General features: G+C 45.4%; 4 protein-coding genes and 1 long non-coding RNA gene across 5 annotated transcripts; 3 read left to right on the forward strand and 2 right to left on the reverse strand.

Annotated features, from left to right (window-relative positions):
• Nucleotides 1–207: 207 nt before the first annotated feature.
• On the reverse strand, nt 208–4,467 carry LOC120650484 (putative disease resistance RPP13-like protein 1). The gene is made up of 3 exons (XM_039927635.1): nt 4,079–4,467; nt 870–3,722; nt 208–750 (listed from the first exon to the last, which is right to left on the reverse strand). Exons 1-2 carry the CDS (start codon nt 4,439–4,441, stop codon nt 1,797–1,799), a joined length of 2,289 nt encoding a protein of 762 aa, XP_039783569.1. The 5' UTR covers nt 4,442–4,467; the 3' UTR covers nt 208–750; nt 870–1,796.
• Nucleotides 2,905–5,133, forward strand: LOC120650487. The gene is made up of 2 exons (XR_005665614.1): nt 2,905–3,040; nt 3,134–5,133. It is a non-coding gene; the product is annotated as an uncharacterized LOC120650487 (long non-coding RNA).
• LOC120650485 (probable cinnamyl alcohol dehydrogenase 1) lies at nt 4,993–8,024 on the reverse strand. The gene is made up of 7 exons (XM_039927636.1): nt 7,765–8,024; nt 7,563–7,661; nt 7,033–7,146; nt 6,678–6,905; nt 6,059–6,344; nt 5,530–5,680; nt 4,993–5,440 (listed from the first exon to the last, which is right to left on the reverse strand). The coding sequence occupies exons 2-7, from the start codon at nt 7,649–7,651 to the stop codon at nt 5,244–5,246; spliced, it is 1,065 nt and encodes a 354-aa protein (XP_039783570.1). The 5' UTR covers nt 7,652–7,661; nt 7,765–8,024; the 3' UTR covers nt 4,993–5,243.
• Nucleotides 8,025–9,635: 1,611 nt separating this feature from the next.
• On the forward strand, nt 9,636–11,348 carry LOC120650488 (probable membrane metalloprotease ARASP2, chloroplastic). The gene has a single exon (XM_039927637.1). It carries the CDS (start codon nt 9,797–9,799, stop codon nt 11,072–11,074), a length of 1,278 nt encoding a protein of 425 aa, XP_039783571.1. The 5' UTR covers nt 9,636–9,796; the 3' UTR covers nt 11,075–11,348.
• Nucleotides 11,349–16,204: 4,856 nt separating this feature from the next.
• LOC120650489 (cytochrome P450 94C1-like) lies at nt 16,205–21,576 on the forward strand. Its single transcript, XM_039927638.1, has 2 exons — nt 16,205–17,853; nt 21,525–21,576. The coding sequence occupies exon 1, from the start codon at nt 16,242–16,244 to the stop codon at nt 17,850–17,852; it is 1,611 nt and encodes a 536-aa protein (XP_039783572.1). The 5' UTR covers nt 16,205–16,241; the 3' UTR covers nt 17,853; nt 21,525–21,576.
• Nucleotides 21,577–21,701: the final 125 nt, after the last annotated feature.

Below are 21,701 nucleotides of genomic sequence, written 5' to 3' on the forward strand. Positions count from 1 at the left end.
TCCACTCATATTACGGGGTCATATCAAGATCTAAGTTCCAGAACTCACCAATGGCGGTCCATAAGCTCCCCTCCAAATCCTAATATGTCAATAACCTCCAAAATAAATCTTTCAACCTTCCTATCTCCTCTCCATATGCTCTCGATTCAAAATCAGGGCTCAAATTTCATCCTTCTGGCAAAACTCTAGCAACGTGTGGACATCGTGTAGATTCATGTTGGTTTGATATTAATGCATGAAGGCTAGGCGGAGGGGTATGGTGACACAAATTACGAGTTTATGGATCTAGAAATTGACTTTCAGAGTTTGTGGAACTAAATAACACAAATTACAAGTTTATGAACCCAAAAATACAATTTCGAAATTGATAGACCTAAGTGACACCCTCTTACAGATTGATGGACCTCTGATGCATTTGGCTCTTATTAGAACTATTAAATGATCCTTATCACTCTTATCCTAGAACAACAGTCATAGACCAGTCAGGATATACAAAATTGTGACATTTGAAAGGTGTTGTACTCCGGCTCTTCTTTGCTGAGGGTTTACACTTCTCTTATATGTTTAGCAAGCATCATCACTGCCGTCGCTGTAATCGATGTCCATTCCACTTGATTGCCCGGCTTATAACATTCTGTCGTAGAAATCATCATCTTCATCCTCGCTGAGAACTTCAAAATAGTCCTCGCTGTCATCGCTTAGTGCTTCGGCTACCTCTTGATCATAGCTTGCACCGTCATGTTCTTCTAACTGCGTTCGCAAGATCTTAATCAGTTATATGATTCATGCAAATGCCAGCAGCAACTGACGATTGACAAACAGGTTTTAATAATTTGGGGACATCAGCAGGAAGCTAAGTGTGTCCATACCTGATATCGGGGTTCTGACATTTGAGCTTGCTGCCACTCAGCCCAGTCCTGCAATTGAGGACAGTTTGTGATAGTAGATTGCTGAACCTTCTGTGGGAGTGGTTCAAAAGGGAGTTGCAGGTTTGGGCAATCTTTTATCTTCAGGAGACAGAGGCATTCAACGCTACACAATCCTTCTATAGAGAACAGCCGTTTGCATCCGGTGACAGATAGTCCCTCAAGCATTGGCAAGTTTGCAAGTTTGATCTCCTCTGCTTTTCTCAAGAAACAAACTTTTAGTGTCCTGAGGAGTGGAAAATGCAGACAACTTAAAGTTTCTTCACCAATGTTGCCCTTCAAGACTAAGTGAGTGAGGCAAGGAGCTGTCGGAAGTCTAACCACCTTCTCACAATTTATGATGACCAACTTCTTCAGATTGAGTGGCAGTTTTTGTGGAAGGATTCCCAATTCATTACTATCCTTGATTTTCAGCTCACAAAGAGAAGGGAAATCATTTTCAGAAACTTCATACCACTCCACCCAGTTTGGCATGTTCTGAAACTCTAGTTTCTCCAGAGCTGGGAATGGCTCCACGGAATCCTGGCCATAAAACTCTCGCCCGATTCGCTCTAGGCATTCCATATGGATGATTACAAGTTCACGGAGTTGAGGCAGTTGACCAAGAGCTGGAATAAACTTACATTTTTGCTTCCATAATGTCACCTTGGCTAAACGTGAGAAGGCAGGATCATCCAACCAGCTTGGATATTTGTAGCCACTATAGTTGACTACCTCTAGCTCCTCAAGGTTCCTCTGTGGCTTGAAGCTCTCAAATACGTCCTCATCCAATTCTGGTGCTGGTGTTGCACTATTCTGATTAACAATATGCTCACATTCAGTAGCGTAGAATCCAGCAGACCAGTCCAATCTCAGAATTTGCAAATGCTTCTAACCGACCAGGTTTGCTGTCTGAGCATCATCAATGTTGGTGACTTGACTTAGCCCTGTAATGCAAAGTTCTCCATGAATATTCACCAAGTGATGTAGTTCAGCAATGTTGCAGTGCCAATTGCCTGTTCCAACACTATACCTTGTCAATGTTTTTAACCTTTTTAACTTCCCAATTCCTCTTGGCATGCATAGAGGAGACCAGAGATCTAAACTGAGATGCTGAAGGCTGACCAACTTCTGAATGTCTTGTGGGAGCTCTCTAAGCATGTTAGTTCTTGCATCCAAAACCTTTAAGTTATATAGGCTGCAGATTGATTCAGGTAGCTTGGCAATTCGTGTTTCGAAAATACAGAGGTACCTAAGTAGCTTCAGTTCTCCTATTGACTCTGGCAATGACGTCAGTGCACTACGACTTAAATCTAAGGCTCTCAGATGTCGGAGACCCCTTAGATCCTCTGGAAGTGTAACGTTGATATGATGACAGAACAACTTGGAGATGCATCTTCTGTTATTTTGTAAAAAAGAAGAATAATACCTCTTGTTATCGTCCAAAGCATTTATAACTTGAAGTACCCTAAGACCTCCAGTAACTGGCAAGGTATGCAGGTCTAATATCATATGATCTGAAGAACTCACAGCCAAGGATAAATACCTAAGATTTTGTGATGCGTCATTTAAGTATGGCATGTATTGAGTATCCAATTTCAAAATATCTTCGCCTGAGACAAATTTGGCCACATCAAGGAAAAGGTCATGTATGGTGAAGCAATTGTGTCCTTCATCAAGTAGTACTCTCTGAACCATAGTTCTGTGCAACAAGTCATTAAAGTATCGATTGCCAATGTTCTCAGGGTTTTGATGGCTAGTCTGCTTAAGGATGCCCAAAGATATCCAGAGATATATGACATTTTCCTTCATGAAAATATGCCCCTTGGGGAAGAGCGTGAAGAAAACAAAGCATCGTTTCAGATGAATCGGCATACGGACATAGCTCAACTTTAAGGCTGGCAACACAGTATCCTCCCTTGTTGGTAAGTCCCACTGTTCACTATCCAATATATCAGCCCACGTCTCCTCATCTTCTTCAAAGCGAAGTGCGCTTCCAATTGCTTTAACTGCCAAAGGCAGGCCTCCGCATTTCTGAACAATTTTTCTACCAATTTCTTCAAAGACTTTTTCTATATTTTGGTCCTGGTGACAAAAGGCCAACTGCTTAAATAGCTGCCAAGATTCATCAAAAGGTAAGCAGCCCACATGGTAGGGAGGCACTGTCTGGATAACTGATGACACATTTATGTTGCGGGTAGTTACAAGTATTGCCCCTAATTGTGCAGTTGACATCGCTGATAGCAAGGCATCCCAAAGGTCCTTCCTTTCACTCCATACATCATCAAGAACTAGTAAGAACTTTCTGCCAACAACTTGTTCCATCAGCATATACTCTAACTGGTCCAATTCTGTTATGTGACAAGGTTTTCTTGTAAATGACATGATAATTTTGCTCATGATGGTTTTAAGATCAAAGTTCTCTGATACATAGACCCATCCCATCAGCCCAAATTGCTTTGTGATCCTTGGATCATTGTAAACTATTTGAGCGAGTGTTGTCTTCCCTACTCCTCCCATCCCAATTATAGGAAGAACTGATGCATTATTTTCTCCACAAGCTCCATTCATTGAGAGCAACAACTTGACTATGTTTTCCTTATCATCGTCTCTGCCAATAACAATGGGTTCGTCAAGATGTGGGGTAGTTGGCCTTGGTAGAAAGTCTTCCTCCTCCTCCCTAAATGGTGCATCTGCCTCATCCAGATGGAGATCATTCCATGCCTTTGTGATCTCCTTAAATCTTTCTAGAATTCTTTTTACCCTGAGGGCCAATTCATCCGGAACTGGAACCATCACAGGGTCTGTTTCTGGTTCCTGGAACGAAATACTTTAGTCAAATTGAATCTGATATCTATATTTGTATTTGTATTTGTACCATTGTCATTATTTAGTAAATTGAATTTAATTCAGCACCACTAAAAGCTGCACTGGACCTAATCTCGTTTATCTTGCCCTCCTCCCATTATAATATAGTAAGAATATCTATCACTGCAGTTTCTATCCATAATTTTGGTATTTTGAGTTATTTAAAGGTACCGTGAGAAATTTTCTGGCTATAGTTTTAGACCAACCATCTATAAATCAGAACAGTTTGAAAAGAATACAAGGTAATCAACATCCTTGAGATCAACAAATGAAAATCAAAGTGTCAGGGAAGCAACTGAAAGTACCTTCTTGTCGCCCTTGCGCTTGCGTTTACGCGCGCTTCTGTCTTCAGGAAGACTGTCTGGATCATCCATCCGACGACGCAGCAGCTCAAACTTGTACTCATCGATAGCATCCTGCGCATCATAGGCGAACTGCTGGGGCTCCCTCAGTCGAAGCCTTCCAGACTCATCTCTGACGCTGTCCTCATCTATTGCCTCCAGTGAGCGCTGGACCGATGCCATCCTCCTCTGCAGCATCCGCACATCTCTGTTTGCAGAAGTTTGCTGCTCGTCAGATGAAGATGATGGCTCGATCGGTGGAGAAACCAAGGAAGCAAGCTTGCTTGCCGTCCATTTGATGACTCCAGATGCAATCAGACCAGCCATCTCTCCACTCCTGCTCCTTCCTGCTAGCTGAAAGAATTTGGGTTGACTAAACTGTAGGATGGGGCTTGCAATCACAAATCACAAAAGTCAGTACTCAGTACAATGTTAGGTCTGGAGTGGAGAGCATTGACTTTGCTGTATGATAGGGAAATGCATTCAAGGCAGCTTTTGGTACCATTGCACATGGAGGCTTGTACTTCTATGGACCAAGGCTGGTTTGGCAAACTGGTTTTCAGTCGAAGAGATCGGGGCCCCGGTGTGAAAGGGGGCAGGAAGGAACCATATAACATGTTATGGTGGGCTCTCTGCCACATCAATACCTGAAAATAAAGCAGAGAACAATTCTGCTTGGAGCCTGAATTGACTTTCTATTTTGATTTATCATCAACTAAGGTTCCTGTATATTGGTAGTCAATGAGAAAAAAATGAATATAATATTTTACATGTAAGAAGAATAGTTACAGTTTATGCTAATTCGGCACAGAAAGTGAAGTTCTGTGTACAAGTAACATGTGTATACCATATATAGTGCTTGGCTGTATTCCCTTGCATCCAGATGACGTTGACATTTATGTATATTAATATTGCTAGAAAAGATACAACGATGTCAAACCAAGTACAGCGTCGCTGCCAATTGGTCTTACGCTAACCGTATATAGAAGGGATGCAGGTAGCCGCACAGCACACACTAAGAAATAAGAATAATACAAATCCAATGCGGAATTACATCAAGTTTTTCCAACATGATTCCCACGCTTGCTCATACATCGACAGAAAGATTAGATCATGAAAATGAGGCATGCTACTTGAAAGAGTTCTCTATGTCGATTACGAAGCGGTATTTCACATCTCGATTGACGAGCCTTGTGAGAGCCTCATTGATATAATCTATCTTGATGATCTCAACCTCTGGATAGATTTTGTTTGCTGCACAGAAGTTAACCATTTCTTGGATGTCTTTTGTACCTCCAGTAATACTGCCAGACAAGGTACGTGCACCTAAAAAGCCAATTCAGGTTAGATTTAAATGGCCTAGCTTCAGTTACCACGTTTCTTTTCACTACATGAGTATCAGAATAGAGAATTACCAATATTAAGGCTTGCAGGATGCACTTTGATCTCACTTGGAAAGCACACTATTGCCATCACACCACCAACCTTAAGGAGTGAGAGATACGGATCAAATGCATGGTCACCAGAAGCAGTGTCAACTATGAAGTGCAGAGAGTTTTTCAGGGACTGCAAAAGAAGGAAATGATTTAGTTCAATCAACTGCTGATTAAGTGGAACAAGCATTATTTAGCAACATATCTTCATTCTCAGCAGAAGAAAACTATTCATGGTCAATGCAGCACTGTAAACCTGGATCAGAATCAAGTAGCAAGAAAAATGAGAAAGAAAGTGATCCACTGAACTTCGTTTCTTGCAAAAAGAATGTGATTTGCGCTATCTTTCGCAATAAAATGAATGAATAAAAAAATATTTTCCACCAAAAAGATGGTGTTATAAATGATACTAACTTTCTCACCGTTTCTCTACTAATACAAAATTATATGATCCTATCAAGAAGAAAAATGAAGCATATTAGGTACATTAAAACCATGCAATGTCCAGTACCTCCATCTGCTGTGTGTTTGATGATATAACAAAATTATCTGCTCCAAGGAGGTTGATGGCTTCATCTCTCTTGGATTCACTTGTACTGAAAACTGTGACCTTAAGACCAAAGGCTTTACCAAATTTCACTGCCATGTGACCCAGCCCACCTAGTCCAATGACCCCTAGTGATTTTCCAGGTTGGTTCATGTTGTGTCGCATCATTGGAGTATACACAGTGATTCCAGCACATAAAAGAGGTGCTGCCTTTGCCAAAGGGTAGCCATCTGGTATTTTGAAGCAGTACCTGAAATGTCATTGAATCAACAGAAAATGTAGTTTGCTTATCAGGCAAGTTTATTGGACAAACATCAAAATGTAAATAATATTACTTATATGACCTATATATTATTCTTTCATCATGTATTGACTTTGATGAAAATAGTTGCACAACAACGGAGAAACAAATTTTACTCACCTCTCATAAGAAATTAGATAGCAACTTGAAAACGGCACAGTATGATTAAATAGGCTAATGGAATTACAGCAGAACAATTTAGCATTCATCTCTAAAACTAGTTTTTTTTATCAATATCACAGAATTTTGTTTGAACAGTCAGCTAAAATGTTACTGCCATACCTTTCATGGACTACAATGTGAGTGGAGTAACCCCCTTTTGTGACAGTGCCATCTGTATCAATGCCATTGAAAGTATAAACTGATCTTGGGCAGTGGTTCTCTAGAGAGCTATTGCAATTCTCACAATCTCGGCATGAGTTCACATAGGTTCCAACACCTACATGGTCACCCACTTTAAAGCCTTTGACGTCTGAACCGACCTCGGTTACAACTCCTGCTATCTCATGCCTGCACAAGTATATTATACAAACATCATTTTTAGACAATGAGCAACACTTTGTTTGTCAGCACTCCTGACAATGATGTTTTGTTTCATCTGAGGTATTCAATGTATATATTGATCCGAAAAGCTTACCCAGGAACCAACGGATATTTCGAATCATTGAGCCTATTTTGTGTCCAAATAACGTCAGCATAACAGACTCCACAGTGTGTGATCTTCAATGAAACATCGTCACTTTGCACTGCCCTGGAAATTAAAATTATATCGCAGTAGCTCACATAAGAAGATGGCATGGTATGAAAAAACCACTGAGCTAATTGCACAAGAGACAAATGCTTGCTGTGTGCACTCAAATTCCTGCAGTCTCATCAGACCTAAAATGCCCATCCATCGCCTCGTAGTAAGCATCAATTGGAAGCCTTACTTTGACATGTGACGAGCAGAAATACCTGCACTACTCGTTCCACACTTGAAAATAGGCACGAAACACACTGAAACCCAAACATTATGTACATATAAACGCATGGAAGCAAGTCGGTCCATACGGCATACATAGACAGATGTTCCATGGAGTCTAACAGAGCAAGGAGAGAGAGAGAGAGAGTATTCAGAGTAGTAAAAACGGTGCCGGATTTTTAACCAAAACAGAAAGGGGAGACCACCTGCGGTTAAATTTGTACGGTGAGAGAACTCCCGAAGGATCTCTCGCTGCCCAAGCATCGCAGTTGCCGTCCCCTGATTCAGAAGCCATGGGAACTCAACTGCAGAATCAATTGGAACCATTCATTCCCTCTTGTGTCCCCGTCCCTTAAAAAAAATCCTCGGACGAAATGGTTATACGGGAGCAAAGAAAGAAGCCCTCACCTCCGGGGGGTCGATCTCGATCCCTTCCGCGCCGGCCGGTCCCCAAGCTCTCCTCGATGCACGGGCGGCAGGCGGAAGGCGCCCGACTGGCGAGGAGCTAGCTGTTATAGGGAAGGGGCGGCTGCGGGATTGGATGGGAGGGAGACGGTGGCGACGGAGAAGCGGTGACGTCGCTGATCCTGTAGCAGTCGGCGGCGCATCAGCGCGTGCGTCAATCCTCGGACGATGCTGCCCCCACGTGACGTGTCTCTCCTCCGTCCAAGAAGACCTTCCTCCCCAGCGGCCCAGTTTGGCCCACGCCATAGGCTGTTATGTTAAGCTGACGTTATTTCGGACGCAAATAAAAAATCGGCCCGGGTCTCTTCGGAGACATCCGATAAAAATCGGCCCGGCCATTTCAACTTTTTGGGTCTTTCTGGATACTCCCTCCGTTTACGAATTATGATCTTATTTTAAATTATGATCTTATTTTAAAATTGAAGTGTCTCCCTGCCGGAGGTCTCCACAGGGGTGCCGCTATTGTACCACACCGAGTACGGGATTGAAGTTTACTCTTTTTTTAATTGCTTTTCGAAGGTCCATGTAAGTATCTCAACATGTCATTAGATCAGCCGAACAGAGTGATTATATAACGGAGTGTCTTCTTAGCAACACATATAAATAGGGATTAAGGGGTGCTTTAAGGCAAATCAGCTATTCAAAAGAAAGTGTGCTTCAAATATCGTCTATAAGACAACTCTAGGGGTGCCTGCACTCAACTACATCTCCCCTACAATCTCTGCAAGAGTTGTAGTGAAGCTGTGTGTGCGAAGCAAATGTGTGCAGATGTAATTCAATTGCAACTAAATTTCTAAGCATGCAAGAAGAAGCCAAGATGTCACTTTGTTAAAACAACATTTAAAGTTTTTTTATTAGGCATGATGAAAAAAATTAGCTCTGTTTATCAAACTGCAACATATCATTATCTGAATATAGGAAATAAATAAAACATATAGAATTATATGAGTCAACAACATTTAGGCAACTGGATCAAACAAACATATTCACAACTAGCTAAGCATGATAATCACACTAGCTAAACATACGGAGAATAAGGAAAATGTGAAAAATGATTATTTGCACACCTTTATCTCCAGATTTTTATGCATTAATTTATCTATTAATATGCACAATATTTTATGATCTATATATACATGATTTTTTTTATAGCAGCTGAATTTCAAATTAGCGATTGAATTATCTCCAAATTGTATAAAAAGTCATGCAGGTAACTTGAAATTTGGAATTTTACGTGTGGATCATGATCTGCATGTCATGATCCACAAGCTGCAGGAGAAGAAAAACAAAGCTGTCCTCGAGGAGAAGATTCACAAGCTGCAGAAGAAAAACAAGAGTTTGGTCAAGGAGAAGAAAGGTAATCACTCTCCCCTTGAATTTGAAATTTCTTTGAGAAAATCGTATAATTTTACGTTGCATCATATCATTTGAATTCTTTTGGATACTTGCAACTATGATTTCTGAAGGGTTTTCACGTTTTCATCGAGAATGTGCTTTGCACAGAATATTTTCCCTTCCAAGAGAAGAGTAATTTTGCTTAATACCGTATGCAACTGGAATGATCTCGTTATAAGACCACAATGCTTCCTTTTTTTTTAAAAAAAAGACCACGATGCAATGCTGCCTGTGAGGCAGTGACCATGTTGACTGTTGTGCAATTCAGGTTGACCTTACCAGTCCAAGAAAACCCTTTTTTTTTTGCGGGTACAAGAAAACCTTTCTGATCAGCAGTTGTTGTGCATAAGATCTGATCAGGTTGGATTGTTGGAATTCAGACAGGGAGGGGAGCGCTAGAGAGAGGAGGCAGCTGGGAAGCTGTGAGCTCTGCTCCGCCATCCGCTCGTCGTCCACACCACACAGCCTCACTCTGTCACTCACTGTCAACCCCACAGCCAGCCACACCTCAAACTCCCTCCCTCCCAAGAATGCCAGATTATCCACTGCGGCCTCCTCTTGCTCCTCCTCCCTTCTCACCATGATTCCCACCCATCTCCATCCCTCCCCAACCCCCAAGCCCCGCTGCCCGCCCCCCCTCCACTCCTACTCCCACCACCACCTCGCCGTGCACCTCCCGCTCCCGCTCCCGCTCCCCCTCCCCCGACGCCACCGCCACCTCGCCAGGCCCGCTGCGGCCGCGCCGGACCTCCTCGCCAGCGTCGAGTCCGTGGCGTCCGCGGCCTCCGTCCTCGCCGCCATCGTGCTGGTCCACGAGTCGGGCCACTTCCTCGCCGCGGCGTCGCGCGGCATCCACGTCTCCCAGTTCTCCATCGGCTTCGGCCCGGCGCTCGCCCGCTTCCGCCTCGGCCCCGTCGAGTACGCGCTCCGCGCCATCCCGCTCGGCGGCTACGTCGGCTTCCCCGACGACGACCCGGAGTCCGGCTTCGCGCCCGACGACCCCGACCTCCTCCGCAATCGCCCCGTCCCCGACCGCCTCCTCGTCGTCTCCGCCGGCGTCGCCGCCAACCTCGCCTTCGCCTTCCTCATCGTCTACGCGCAGGCGCTCACCGTCGGCGTCCCCGTCCAGGCGCAGCTCCCCGGGGTTCTCGTGCCCGAGGTCCTCCCGGGCTCCGCCGCCGCCCGCGCGGGCCTCCTCCCCGGGGACATCATCCTCGCCGTCCCCGGCGCCGCGCCGGACCCGTCCGTGCCCGTCCTCGTCGACCTCATCAAGGCCAGCCCCAGCAAGAAGGTGCCCATCACCGTCTCAAGAACCGCGCCCGGGGCGGCCGACAGGCAGTCCGTCGAGCTCACCGTCGTGCCGGACACAAGCGCCGATGGCACGGGGCGCATCGGCGTGCAGCTCTCGCCCAACTTCCTGGTCACGCGCGTGCGGCCCCAGAACCTGGCCGACGCTACCGTCCTCGCCGTGCGCGAGTTCACGCTCCTGACGGGGACGGTGTTCGACGGGCTCAGGCAGACATTGCTCAACTTCTCGCAGTCGGCGGAGAAGGTGTCCGGCCCTGTGGCCATCATCGCAGTTGGGGCAGAGGTGGCCAGGTCAAGCGCCGACGGCCTTTTTCAGTTTGCAGCAGTGATTAATCTCAACCTTGCGGCAATAAACTTGTTGCCGTTGCCAGCATTGGACGGTGGGACCTTGGCGTTGATCCTTCTTGAGGCGGCCCGCGGTGGTCGCAAGATTCCCCGTGAAGTTGAGCAGGGGATCATGTCTTCAGGAATATTGGTGGTGCTGATGATTGGCATCTTCCTCATTGTGCGTGACACTCTCAATCTTGACTTCATCAAGGAGATTTTGTGATACTTGTGATGAAAACCCAATTGATCACAGTTGTAGTGAAATCGCGAGTGTTAAATTTTGGTTGGCATGGAAAAGGTTAGTGGTTGTTATTCTTTTACCCTTGGATGCGATGGATTTAGCACTCTAGCTTGCTATACTGATCATAGGTCATTGTATTCCTGCTTATCTGAATGAAGCTTGTGAAGTTACAGTTAATCACAGTTCAAGGTAAAAAAGGAATGCTTTATTGCTCATATGTAAATTCGTGCTTGCAAGGCTCAAATAAGTTTTATTAGCTTGGTGTTTTTGAATCAGCTTGCAATCGTTGTATTGTAATCAGATCATCAGTGCTGTCAGTATGATTTTCATAGATTATATGCTGTAGGGGGTGATAATCATGATATCTAGTCTCCTATCTTAAAATGCTTTCATTGACAAGGAAGACTGAATCTGGTCATTGGGACAACAATTTTGCTGAAGATAGTTATTAGATTATCAATTTGGCTATGCAGTTGAGGACATAGATACAATAAGATGAAATTTCCCGGTATCTAGTATCTTTCTTGAAAGGTGTTTAAGTGGCCCACACTAGTTCAGACTAATGAATTTGTTCGCTAATAAAATGTAAGATCATCTAATTATGCACATCTTGTAAGTTGTTTTTTCCCTTGATAGGTGTTTAAGTGGCTCACTCTAGTTCAGTCTATGTCAATATACAATATGAAAAATGTACTTTCAATGGGGACTCTGTCCATATGGTTCCTTGGGAAAAATATGATCTGATGCATAATACTGGTCTACTGATTGTAAGTTTTAAAGTTTCACAGCACGTATTTTAGACATCTATTTGTTCAATTTTTATGAAATTCAAAAGAGGGGTAAAAGCTTTTTCTTATTTCCATTCCATGGATCTAAGTTATGATTCATTATCTAGGCTATTGCCTATTGGTATGATTGGAGCGTACCTCTAATAGTCACATAAAACCGAATCAAGAAACACAAAACAGAGAAGCACAAACAAGTGTTACTAATATCTTGTATTCTTGGCAAGAAATGCAATAGCATGAGTTGCATTTTATTGGGTACATTTTATGGGTTTAAAATTTCCATTCTTTATTGAGTTTTGTCTTATTTGAAATGTAGATTTTTTCTTATATTTTTGTTACAGATAAACTGTTTCATATGTTTTTTTATGGGCTGTTTCATATGTTTTAAGTTGAGGTGCTCCTCTGCAACTAGCACAAGATTATGTTCAAATAACGTTGTCTGTTGTGCTTTGTTTATAAAGTGAGGTCACGCCCAACGTTGGTTTTGTATTATACACATTTAACATCATCAGGGTCTGTTCATCATCATGGCATCATCAGTCTGATGAATTTTGAAGTTACCAGATTTCAGATTTAGATCTACCCGGTTCTCTAAGTAACAGCATTGCTCTATGTTTTGTGCTATTTAATTTTGTAGTAGGGGGTGTTTGGATTCGACGCTTAAAATAAGTCATGCCACATTGAATGTTTTGAAAGACTAAACATAAGCTAATTATAAATAAAAGATTAAACATAAGCTAATTATAAACGAAAGACTAAATATAAGCTAATTATAAACTAACTGCATAAGTCTAGGCTTATTCACAAGATGAATCTATTAAGTCTAATTAATCCAACATGAGCTAATTATGGATTAATTAGACTTAATAGATTCGTCTCGCGAAAAAGCTTAGGATTATGAAATTTGTTTTATTATGAGTCTATATTCAGTATTCCTAATTAGCATCAAAACGAGGATTTGCCGACTCAGTCTTCGAAGATGCTTATAGGGGTAGGATTTGCGTACGCGTGTTCATAGGGGTGTGAGTGTGTGTTGTGAGTGTCTGAGTTGTGCTGTGTAATCTAAAAAACATATGATGTAACGTAACGGGGCTTAAAATAAATCCCGCCGTAGAACAGAAGCACCTCTCGTGCAGAAAGCAAGAAAAGATGAGAAATGTGACGATTGTTCACAGTCCACCTCTTGGTCTTTTTTTTAGGAATGTTTTTTGTTTATATTTCAGAATAAAGTCTTGTCTGGCTCAGCTTGGTACAAAAGTTGAACGAGCCAAGCCATTCTGTTTTTTAGCCCTACAAAACACTATATTTGGCTGGTTCCAGCCAGCAGTGTTTTCTCTCTCTCACCAAATCAGCACAAGCCACCAACTACCGGTCAGTCAGCAATATTTTTCTCTCACAATAAATCAGCATCATCCACCAACCACATCCAGCCGGATCTAAACATAAATGCATATTATACTAAAAAATTATGGGAACCATATATAGCCCGAGGGACATATTGGATGGGCCGTCGCCAGCCCAATTACGGGAGTGTTTCGGCACATGACATGGTCTGATTATTTTAGCTAAAGTGGAAAGATTTTGCGCATACAAAAGAAGACAACTGTGATGACATCGCTCACATACATGCAAATTGCGAACTGTCTTTCAAACCCACATTTATAGCAGTAAGGAAGCTATAAATATTAAATAGAGTAACCAAATTAAATTTGGATTGCATCATTATCTTTCTTAGTACAAAATACTTATAACAAGACCACAGTTGTCTATATTTGCACCATATTTTGAAAAAAAAAATTTTGATACTAAATAATTAGTTTTGGCTACTCGGAATAAATATTCGAATAACATAAATAAATAATTATTTTTATGAATAAAAGCTTAAACATAACGAACAAATAATAATAACAACAAATAAAATATTAAACATCACGAACATTTAATTGTATGACTAAATAATAGAAAATTAATATTACGAACAAATAAATCAACATGGCCAAACAATTTAATCTGCAAAGCGAACAAATAAATTATACACCTCTAACAATCATAATATGAACATAGAACACAATATTATTGTCTACAAAAAAATTAATGGATGAATTGAACAATAAAAAGTAACAGAAGAATATAAAAATATAAAAATGATAGGTACATAGAGGAATAGGTAAAAAGAGTGGAATAAGAAATCGATGCACGTAGCTCGACAGCAACATAATCGACACATTGGCGATTAGTGGCTTAGCACGAGGGCAGGTCTGATATCGAAGCACTGCCACACACCGTTACATAATGAAGTCTAAATACATGTTGATTATTTGTATTTTCTTAATATAGGGACCTCATTTTTTTTATTTCGCACCGGGGCCTCAAAAACTTAGGCAAGCCAATTGTATTTGTAGCTTAAGCATCCTTGTAAGTTAAGTGGGAAAAGCAGAGGAGGTAGTCTTTAAAAATCCACTATGGAGGTATCTGTTGCAATTATTCTTTAAAATCCATGTACTTCTGGATCAGATCAACTGCTGCAATATTAATATGGGTGTATCTGTTGCTATACTCTCTCTCAGGCTGCTCTTGCTGGAGGAAGTGGCCGTTGATGATGGCCACCTGCCGACCTCAACTGCCCCGTTCGGCTTGCTGTAAATCGGCAGGCTGGGCTGGTCTGGCTGGAAGCCGTTCGGCAGCTCCAGTCCAGCCGAACGGCTGGTCTGAATCCACGGCGTCGGCGTTCGACAGCTCCAGTCTATTTTTTATAGCCGGCACAGTAGCTCCCAATAGAAACTGTGCGTCCAGCCAGCACCCCAACCCAGCCAGCGTTTTTAAGTTCAACCGAACGGGGCCAACATCAGCAACACTGGATTTAAAATCCTCGGAACAATGAATATCTTTATCGCCAACCTCAACATCAGCAACCTGCACACGTGAAACCAAATATCTTTATCGCCAACAATGAACTTTGCCGGCACTGTAATCCTGGCCCCATTCCACGTCGTAGCAAGTCTCCAGTTCCTGCATTATTGACCATACTGTCCATACATGACATCAGATCGAGCTTTTTATTATCTAGTAGCAAGTCTCCGGTTCCTGCATTATTGACCATACTGTCCATACATGATACATGACATCAGTTCCTGCATTATTGACTATACTATCCATACACTCTGTTCTGCTGGTTGCCAGTAGCTGTGTTTTTCTCTCACACCAAATCAGCACCAGTCACAGCCAGCAATACTTTTCTCTCACTGCGGCAGTAGCAGTTGTCTAGTTGAGGGGCCCAGTAAACCCGGATTTCTAATACTTACCTGCGTACTGACTGAGTACTTCATGGGTCACCCAAGAACGAGGGTGATGGCATATTATAGTGTGCTAAAACAAAATGTGTGCTATTTTATAGTATACCCCACTGAACATTGCTTAGTTTGGTCTCCAAGCATGTTATCACTGACCAACCGCATGTGGATGGGATTCAATAAATCTTCTGTGTAACCAATCGACGCGCTTTGATTTCTGTGGTCAACACATAGCAAATCACATCGACCCAAAAGCAATTGTAACCAATTATACGTTCCATTGCATATAAACGGAGAGGTCGTACTACCTAGACAAATAACAAAGCATTCAACAAGAGATGAATGGTGCACCATATCGTGCAAGCATCGGATCAAAACATTTCAAAAAGGAAAAGTATTGTTAACAGTTAGTTGAGACGCATGTCATGCCATGGTGCACGGACCAGAACACAATGGTTAAGTTGATTGTGATTGCATAAAAGACAAACAATTCGAAGAGCCGCCCAAAAAAGAAATACACAACACACATCAATCATTGGAAATAAAATAGTGTCAACTTGTAGAGAACAGAGAGCTGGTGAATCGGCGATGCCTGCAGTCCTCCTCACAGGCAAAATGCGATGAAAATGCTAAGCTTTAGCGCTACCTCTTCCAAACGGGAGTGCTAACGAGGTGAGCTAACCTTTAGTCAAGACTAAAAATTTTTAGCATATACTACATGAGTTCTAATATGTGCTAAAGTTTAAAACTCAAGTTTAGCTCCTCCAAACAGACCAACTTTAGCTCCTCCAAACAGACCATCAATCATATCATGTATACACTATTTGCAGATATACAGAATTAAATGATCTATTGAAACGTATGTGTGAGAAGAACTGATTTTTTTAGATTAAATGAGGAGAAGAACTGCATCGTGACATGCTACTACTAAACTGCTATAATAATTTACTTGTGCAAATTGCAAACCATTGACTTCATCGTCGTCTATCCACACATCATCGTTGATCAACTATAACTGAAACACATTGAAATCACTCTGCAGCGCACTCACAAAGGCAGACCCAAATCGAAATGTCCCTCTCCCTGACCTCATCGCATTACCTTGTCTTCCTGATCCTCCTACCTCTGCTCCTCCTCCTACCCCTCATCTACCTGCTGTACCAGCGCCATGACCGTCCCTGCAAGAAACTGCAGCCTCGTGGGGAAGATGACCTCAAGTCCTACCCACTCCTCGGGAGGCTCCCCCACCTGGTCAAGAACCAGCACCGCCTGCTCGAATGGTCGGTCCATGTCGCGAGGCGAAGCCCGACGCACACCGCAACCTTCAAAGCCGCCGGCCTGCCCGGCGTTGTCATCACCACCAACCACGAGAACCTCGAGCACATAGCCAAGACAAGCTTCGCCAACTACCCCAAGGGCGACTACTTGCTGTCCACGATCAGGGACCTGCTCGGCCACGGCCTCTTCAACTCCGACGGCGACCAGTGGCTGTGGCAGCGCAAGGCCGCCAGCTACGAGTTCAGCAAGCGCTCGCTGAGGAAGTTCATCGCCGACACCGTCCGGTCCGAGGTCGTCGGCCGGCTTCTGCCGCTGCTGGAACAGGCCGCCGCCGGGCGGCGCACGCTGGACATGCAGCGCGTCTTCGAGTGCTTCGCGTTCGACAACATCTGCCACGTGGCCTTCGGCGAGGACCCGGCGTGCCTCGGCGCCATGGAGGGCACGGCGGCGACGCCGCCGCCGGCTTCCGTGGAGTTCATGCGCGCCTTCGACGACGTTCAGAACGCCATGGTTCTCCGTTTCCGGCCGCCGGAGAGCATGCTGTGGCGTCTGAAGAGGATGCTCGGCATCGGGTCCGAGAGGCAGGTCCGTCTGGCGCTCGACGTCGTCCGCGGCTACGCCGACACGATCGTCCGGAGGTGCCGGGAGAGAGGGGGGAGCAGCAGGGGCGACTTCCTGGCGCACTTGGTCGCCGCTCGCGGGGATGATCTCAGCCAGGAGAGCCTCCGGGACGTCGTCACCAACTTCCTCCTCGCCGGGCGCGACACGACGTCCTCCGCGCTGACATGGTTCTTCTGGCTGGTCTCCGGCCGGCCGGACGTCGAGGACAAGATCGTGCGTGAGGTCCGCGCGCTAAGATCCTCATCCATCCATGGTGGTGGCGGCGGCGGCGGCACGGGCACGGCGACGACGACGGCGACGTTCAGCTTGGACGAGCTCCGGGAGATGCACTACATCCACGCCGCCATCACCGAGTCGATGCGGCTGTACCCGCCGGTGGGCATGGGGATGCACTGCAGCAAGCGGGACGACCGCCTGCCGGACGGCACGTTCGTGGGGAAAGGGTGGGTGGTGAACCACTCCATGTACGCCATGGCGCGGCTGGAGAGCTTGTGGGGCGAGGACTGCGAGGAGTTCAGGCCGGAGAGGTGGCTCCGGGAAGACGGCACGTTCCAGCCGGAGAGCCCGGCGAAGTACCCGGTGTTCCATGTGGGGCCAAGGATGTGCCTCGGCAAGGAGATGGCCTACATCCAGATGAAGTCCATCGTGTCCTCCGTCTTCGAGAGGTTCAGCTTCCGGTTCCTTGGCGGTGAGGAGCGCCCCGGGCTAGACTTGTCCTTCACGCTGCGGATGAAAGGCGGTTTGCCGATGCAAGTGACCAAGCGGCCGGCCGGAACCAGCTGAGGTATAGTTGTCCAACGGGCCGAGCCCGGCCCGACCCGGCACGGGCCCGATCTGGCCCGGCACGATCCGGCCCGGCACGATTAGCCCGGATAACTAATCGTGCCGGGCCGGGCCGGCCCACGTGCCTAGCTCTGTGCACGAGCACGGCACGGGGGCCTGTTTGGCGTGCCGGGCCGGCCCGATATGCCGGGCGGGCTTCGTGGGCCGTGCCAGCCCGAGCCCGGCTAGGCATCTGCACCAGCCACCAGGCTGCCACTCTCTCAACTCAGAATGATTTCAAGATTTCAAATCTAAAATTCAAATTCACAAAAGATCACAAAACAGAAGCACATTTCATGATAACAAATTTATTGAGCTGTTTTGGGTGCTGCCTCGTTAAAAACCTTTGTAGGTAAAACCCCACACCTCGTGAGGACAAAACCCTACAAAGAAAAAGAGTACAGCCAGCTCTAAATGTTCAAATATTCATCACAAGTTCAAGTCCACAGTCCACACTACATAGTTATACAGATTCAACATCTAGATATAAGTTTTCAAATGATTCTTCAAGTTCTTCATCCTCTATGAGATGCTGAAGTCTTGCATCGGCTTGCTCCCAGTCCTTGATCAGAGCCAACATCTCCACGACCTCAGGGCCCAGACGGCGTCGTCGCTCCTCGATAATCCTGACAGTCATACTAAATGCAGATTCTGATGATATTGTTGAAACAGGAACAGTCATTACATCTCTAGCTAGAATTGAAAGAACAGGATATGATAGCTTATGCTCATGCCACCAGTTCAAGATATTGAAATCATCATCATACTGGTTAATAGTATCACTGTCCAGGTAGGCAGACAATTCAGAACCAGATGATAGAGAAGCACCAGAAGTTGCAGCTTGCAACAGAGCACTAGCAGATGTTCTTCTATGCAAGGAGGAAGTAGAACCAGAACCAAGACTAGTAACAGAACCAAGAGTAGTACCAGACAAACTAGAACCAGAAGAAGAAGACTCACCACCAAAGATTCTTCCCCAAGCAATTTTTCTCTTACCTGTAGGGTCTGGTTGGGCAGCCCTTTGCAACCTTACACCACCAAACTTCTCATCATACTTAGCAAAAATAACAGACAACTCAGCCCTTACCTCAGTCAAGTAGCATGAGTAATCATTACCATTAAGCTGAGATAGAAGTCTAAGAACATTGGTGAAATCTTTCAGCTTAGCCCTAGGGTCTAGTATAAATGCAAAGGAGTAGAGCATGGGTATGTCACACCGGTATTGCAAGAACTTATCTTTCATAGGAACCACAACTGATCTTAAGTCTCTATCGTTTTCATAATTATTTAGATGGCTAGCTATCTCAAGAACATGATGCAATATTAATGGAGATGTGGGGTAATAAACACAAAACATAACAACAGTGGAATCATAGAACTGTTCAAGGAATTCAAAATTTTTTTCAGCAACATACCAGTGCTGGTCTGTCAGGAGTGGCTGACCATCAACCAAAGGATGCTGAGTAGTGATGAAAACAGAGAATGTGGTCTTATGGGGCAGGAGATGTTTTAACATAAGATAGGTAGAATTCTATCTCACATCCATATCCAAGCCAAATTTGCGAGGTCTTTCACCAACAGCAATGCAATATGACTTGTATGCAGCAATGCGCTGGTTAGATGAGTTTAGAAATGATATAGCAGATCTAAATGCACCAAGCATTGGCTTAAACACTTCAAGACCAGCCTTAACAATAAGATTTATGATATGACAAGCACATCTTTGATGCAGGAACAAGCTACCAACATAACCAGACAAAACAGGATTAAGTTGATTAATAGCCCTAGTATTAGCAGCAGCATTGTCTAGTGTAACATCAAAGATTTTATCAATTAACCCATAATCAGCAATAACAGAAGTAATACGCTCAGCAATATTCTCAGCATTGTGAGACACATCAATCAACCTGAGACCTAAGATCCTTTTCTCTATTTGCCAATCAGCATTCACAAAATGAGCGACCACACTAAGGTAATCCTCCTTAGCATTGCCAGACCAGATATCAGAAGTAAGAGCAACAGAGGATACAGACGTCAAGCACTCAACAAGCTGAGCACGACGTTCAGTGAAGTACTTGGCAAAATCTCTAGTGGTTGTTTGCCTAGACACCTTAGCAAATTTAGGATTATGAGCAGTAGTAATGTACTCTTCAAAAGCATCAGACTCACCAATGCAAATAGGCAGGTCAAGACGAGCAATTAACCTACACAACTCAGTACGAGCTACTTCTGGTTTGTACTCCCAAAGGTGCACAGAGCCATCAGGATTAAACTTAAGTTGAGTTTGAGTCATGGCATTACGAGATTTCAAAACAGGGCATATAGGAATGTGCCGCTTCAAGTGACCAGTACCATGGGTTGATTTACCAGTGAGGTTTTTCTTGCAATGCTTGCATCTAGCACCAGTTCGACGTTCCTTACCATCAATTACCTCATAGATCTCATCAAAGTCTTTCCAGGCCTTGGAGGTGGACGCCCTCCTCTTCCTGGTCGAGCCAGACTCAGTGGCAGCGGCGGTGCTCGCGCTGCCAGTGCCAGATCCAGCGGCCGTCCCCTGAGGAAGGCCTTCTGGATCCAGGTCGATGGCAGCATTGCTCCCAAACAACTCAGCGGCATCCGCAGACAGGTCATCCTCATCATCTCCGCGAAAGCCCATCGACCGCAACTCATTGTTGTAGGAGTCGTCGGCGGCCATCGCCGGTCTTCGGTCCCTCACGGCCTGCACAAGGAGGAGAGACTGTGAGGGGGATTCGTGAGGAAGAATGAGAAGAAAGGCGAGTTCTGACTTACCTTTTGCCGGAGCACCGAAGACCGAAGTTGCCGTCGACGCCCTCACCGGAGTTGCAGGCCACACAGACTCGCAAAGAGGGGAGAGGAGGATTCGTGAGGAAGAAGTAGAAGAAAGGAGAGGGGAGGAGGTGAGGGCCTGAGGGGAGCGGCGGATCTGACCGAGCAGAGTCGGAGGAGGTCCACTAGAGCGGCGGATCTGTCCGAGAGGCGGAGGAGGTCGGAGAGCGGCGGATCTACGCGGGAGAGGTGGGGCGCAGGTCGGGGTGGAGCGGATCTGGCGAGGAGCGGGGGAGGCGGAGAGGAGGAGGAGACGAGGTGGCGGCCAGGCGGGCGGGGAATGGAGGGGCCTAGGGTTACCGGCGATCCGCGCGACAGGAGGGGGTCGGAGAGCGACGGATCTACGCCGGAGCGGTGGTGTAGACGGTGGAGGTCGGGGACTCGGGGTGGAGGCGTGGAGCGGATCTGGCGAGGAGCGGGGGAGGTGGAGCGCGGAGGAGACGAGGCGGAGCCACGGAGGAGCCAGGGCGGGGAATGGAGGGGGGTTAGGGTTACCAGCGCCCGCGGCCGCCCCCTCCCCCTTATGTGGCCGGCCGGCTCGGGCTGGCGGGCTTCGTGGGCTTCGTGCTCACGGGCCGGCCCACGTGCCGAGTCGGGCCGGACGCTAACCGTGCCGGGCCGGGCCGGCCACGTGCCTGCGGCGCGGCCCAGGCACGGCACGGCGCCCGTGCCGGGCCGGCCCGGCCCCGTTTACCTCCGTGCCGGGCCGGGCCGTGTACCGGGCCCAATTCTCGTGCTTCGGGCCGGCCCACGGCCCACGGGCCTGATGGAAAACTATAAGCTGAGAAGCTGCTGTAACCTCCGTTTGAAATTATAGTTTGTTTAACTATTTTTATTCTAAATTTAACCACTCATTTTATTTAAAAAATTTATGCAAATATTATCAAATTTAAATCATTTTAATGGTCTTATATTGATAAAACAACCCACAGCAAAAGAAGTAATATTTAGTCAAACAACCTA

The sequence above is a fragment of the Panicum virgatum genome, chromosome 9K, assembly GCF_016808335.1.
Source record: "Panicum virgatum strain AP13 chromosome 9K, P.virgatum_v5, whole genome shotgun sequence".
Classification (NCBI taxonomy): domain Eukaryota; kingdom Viridiplantae; phylum Streptophyta; class Magnoliopsida; order Poales; family Poaceae; genus Panicum; species Panicum virgatum.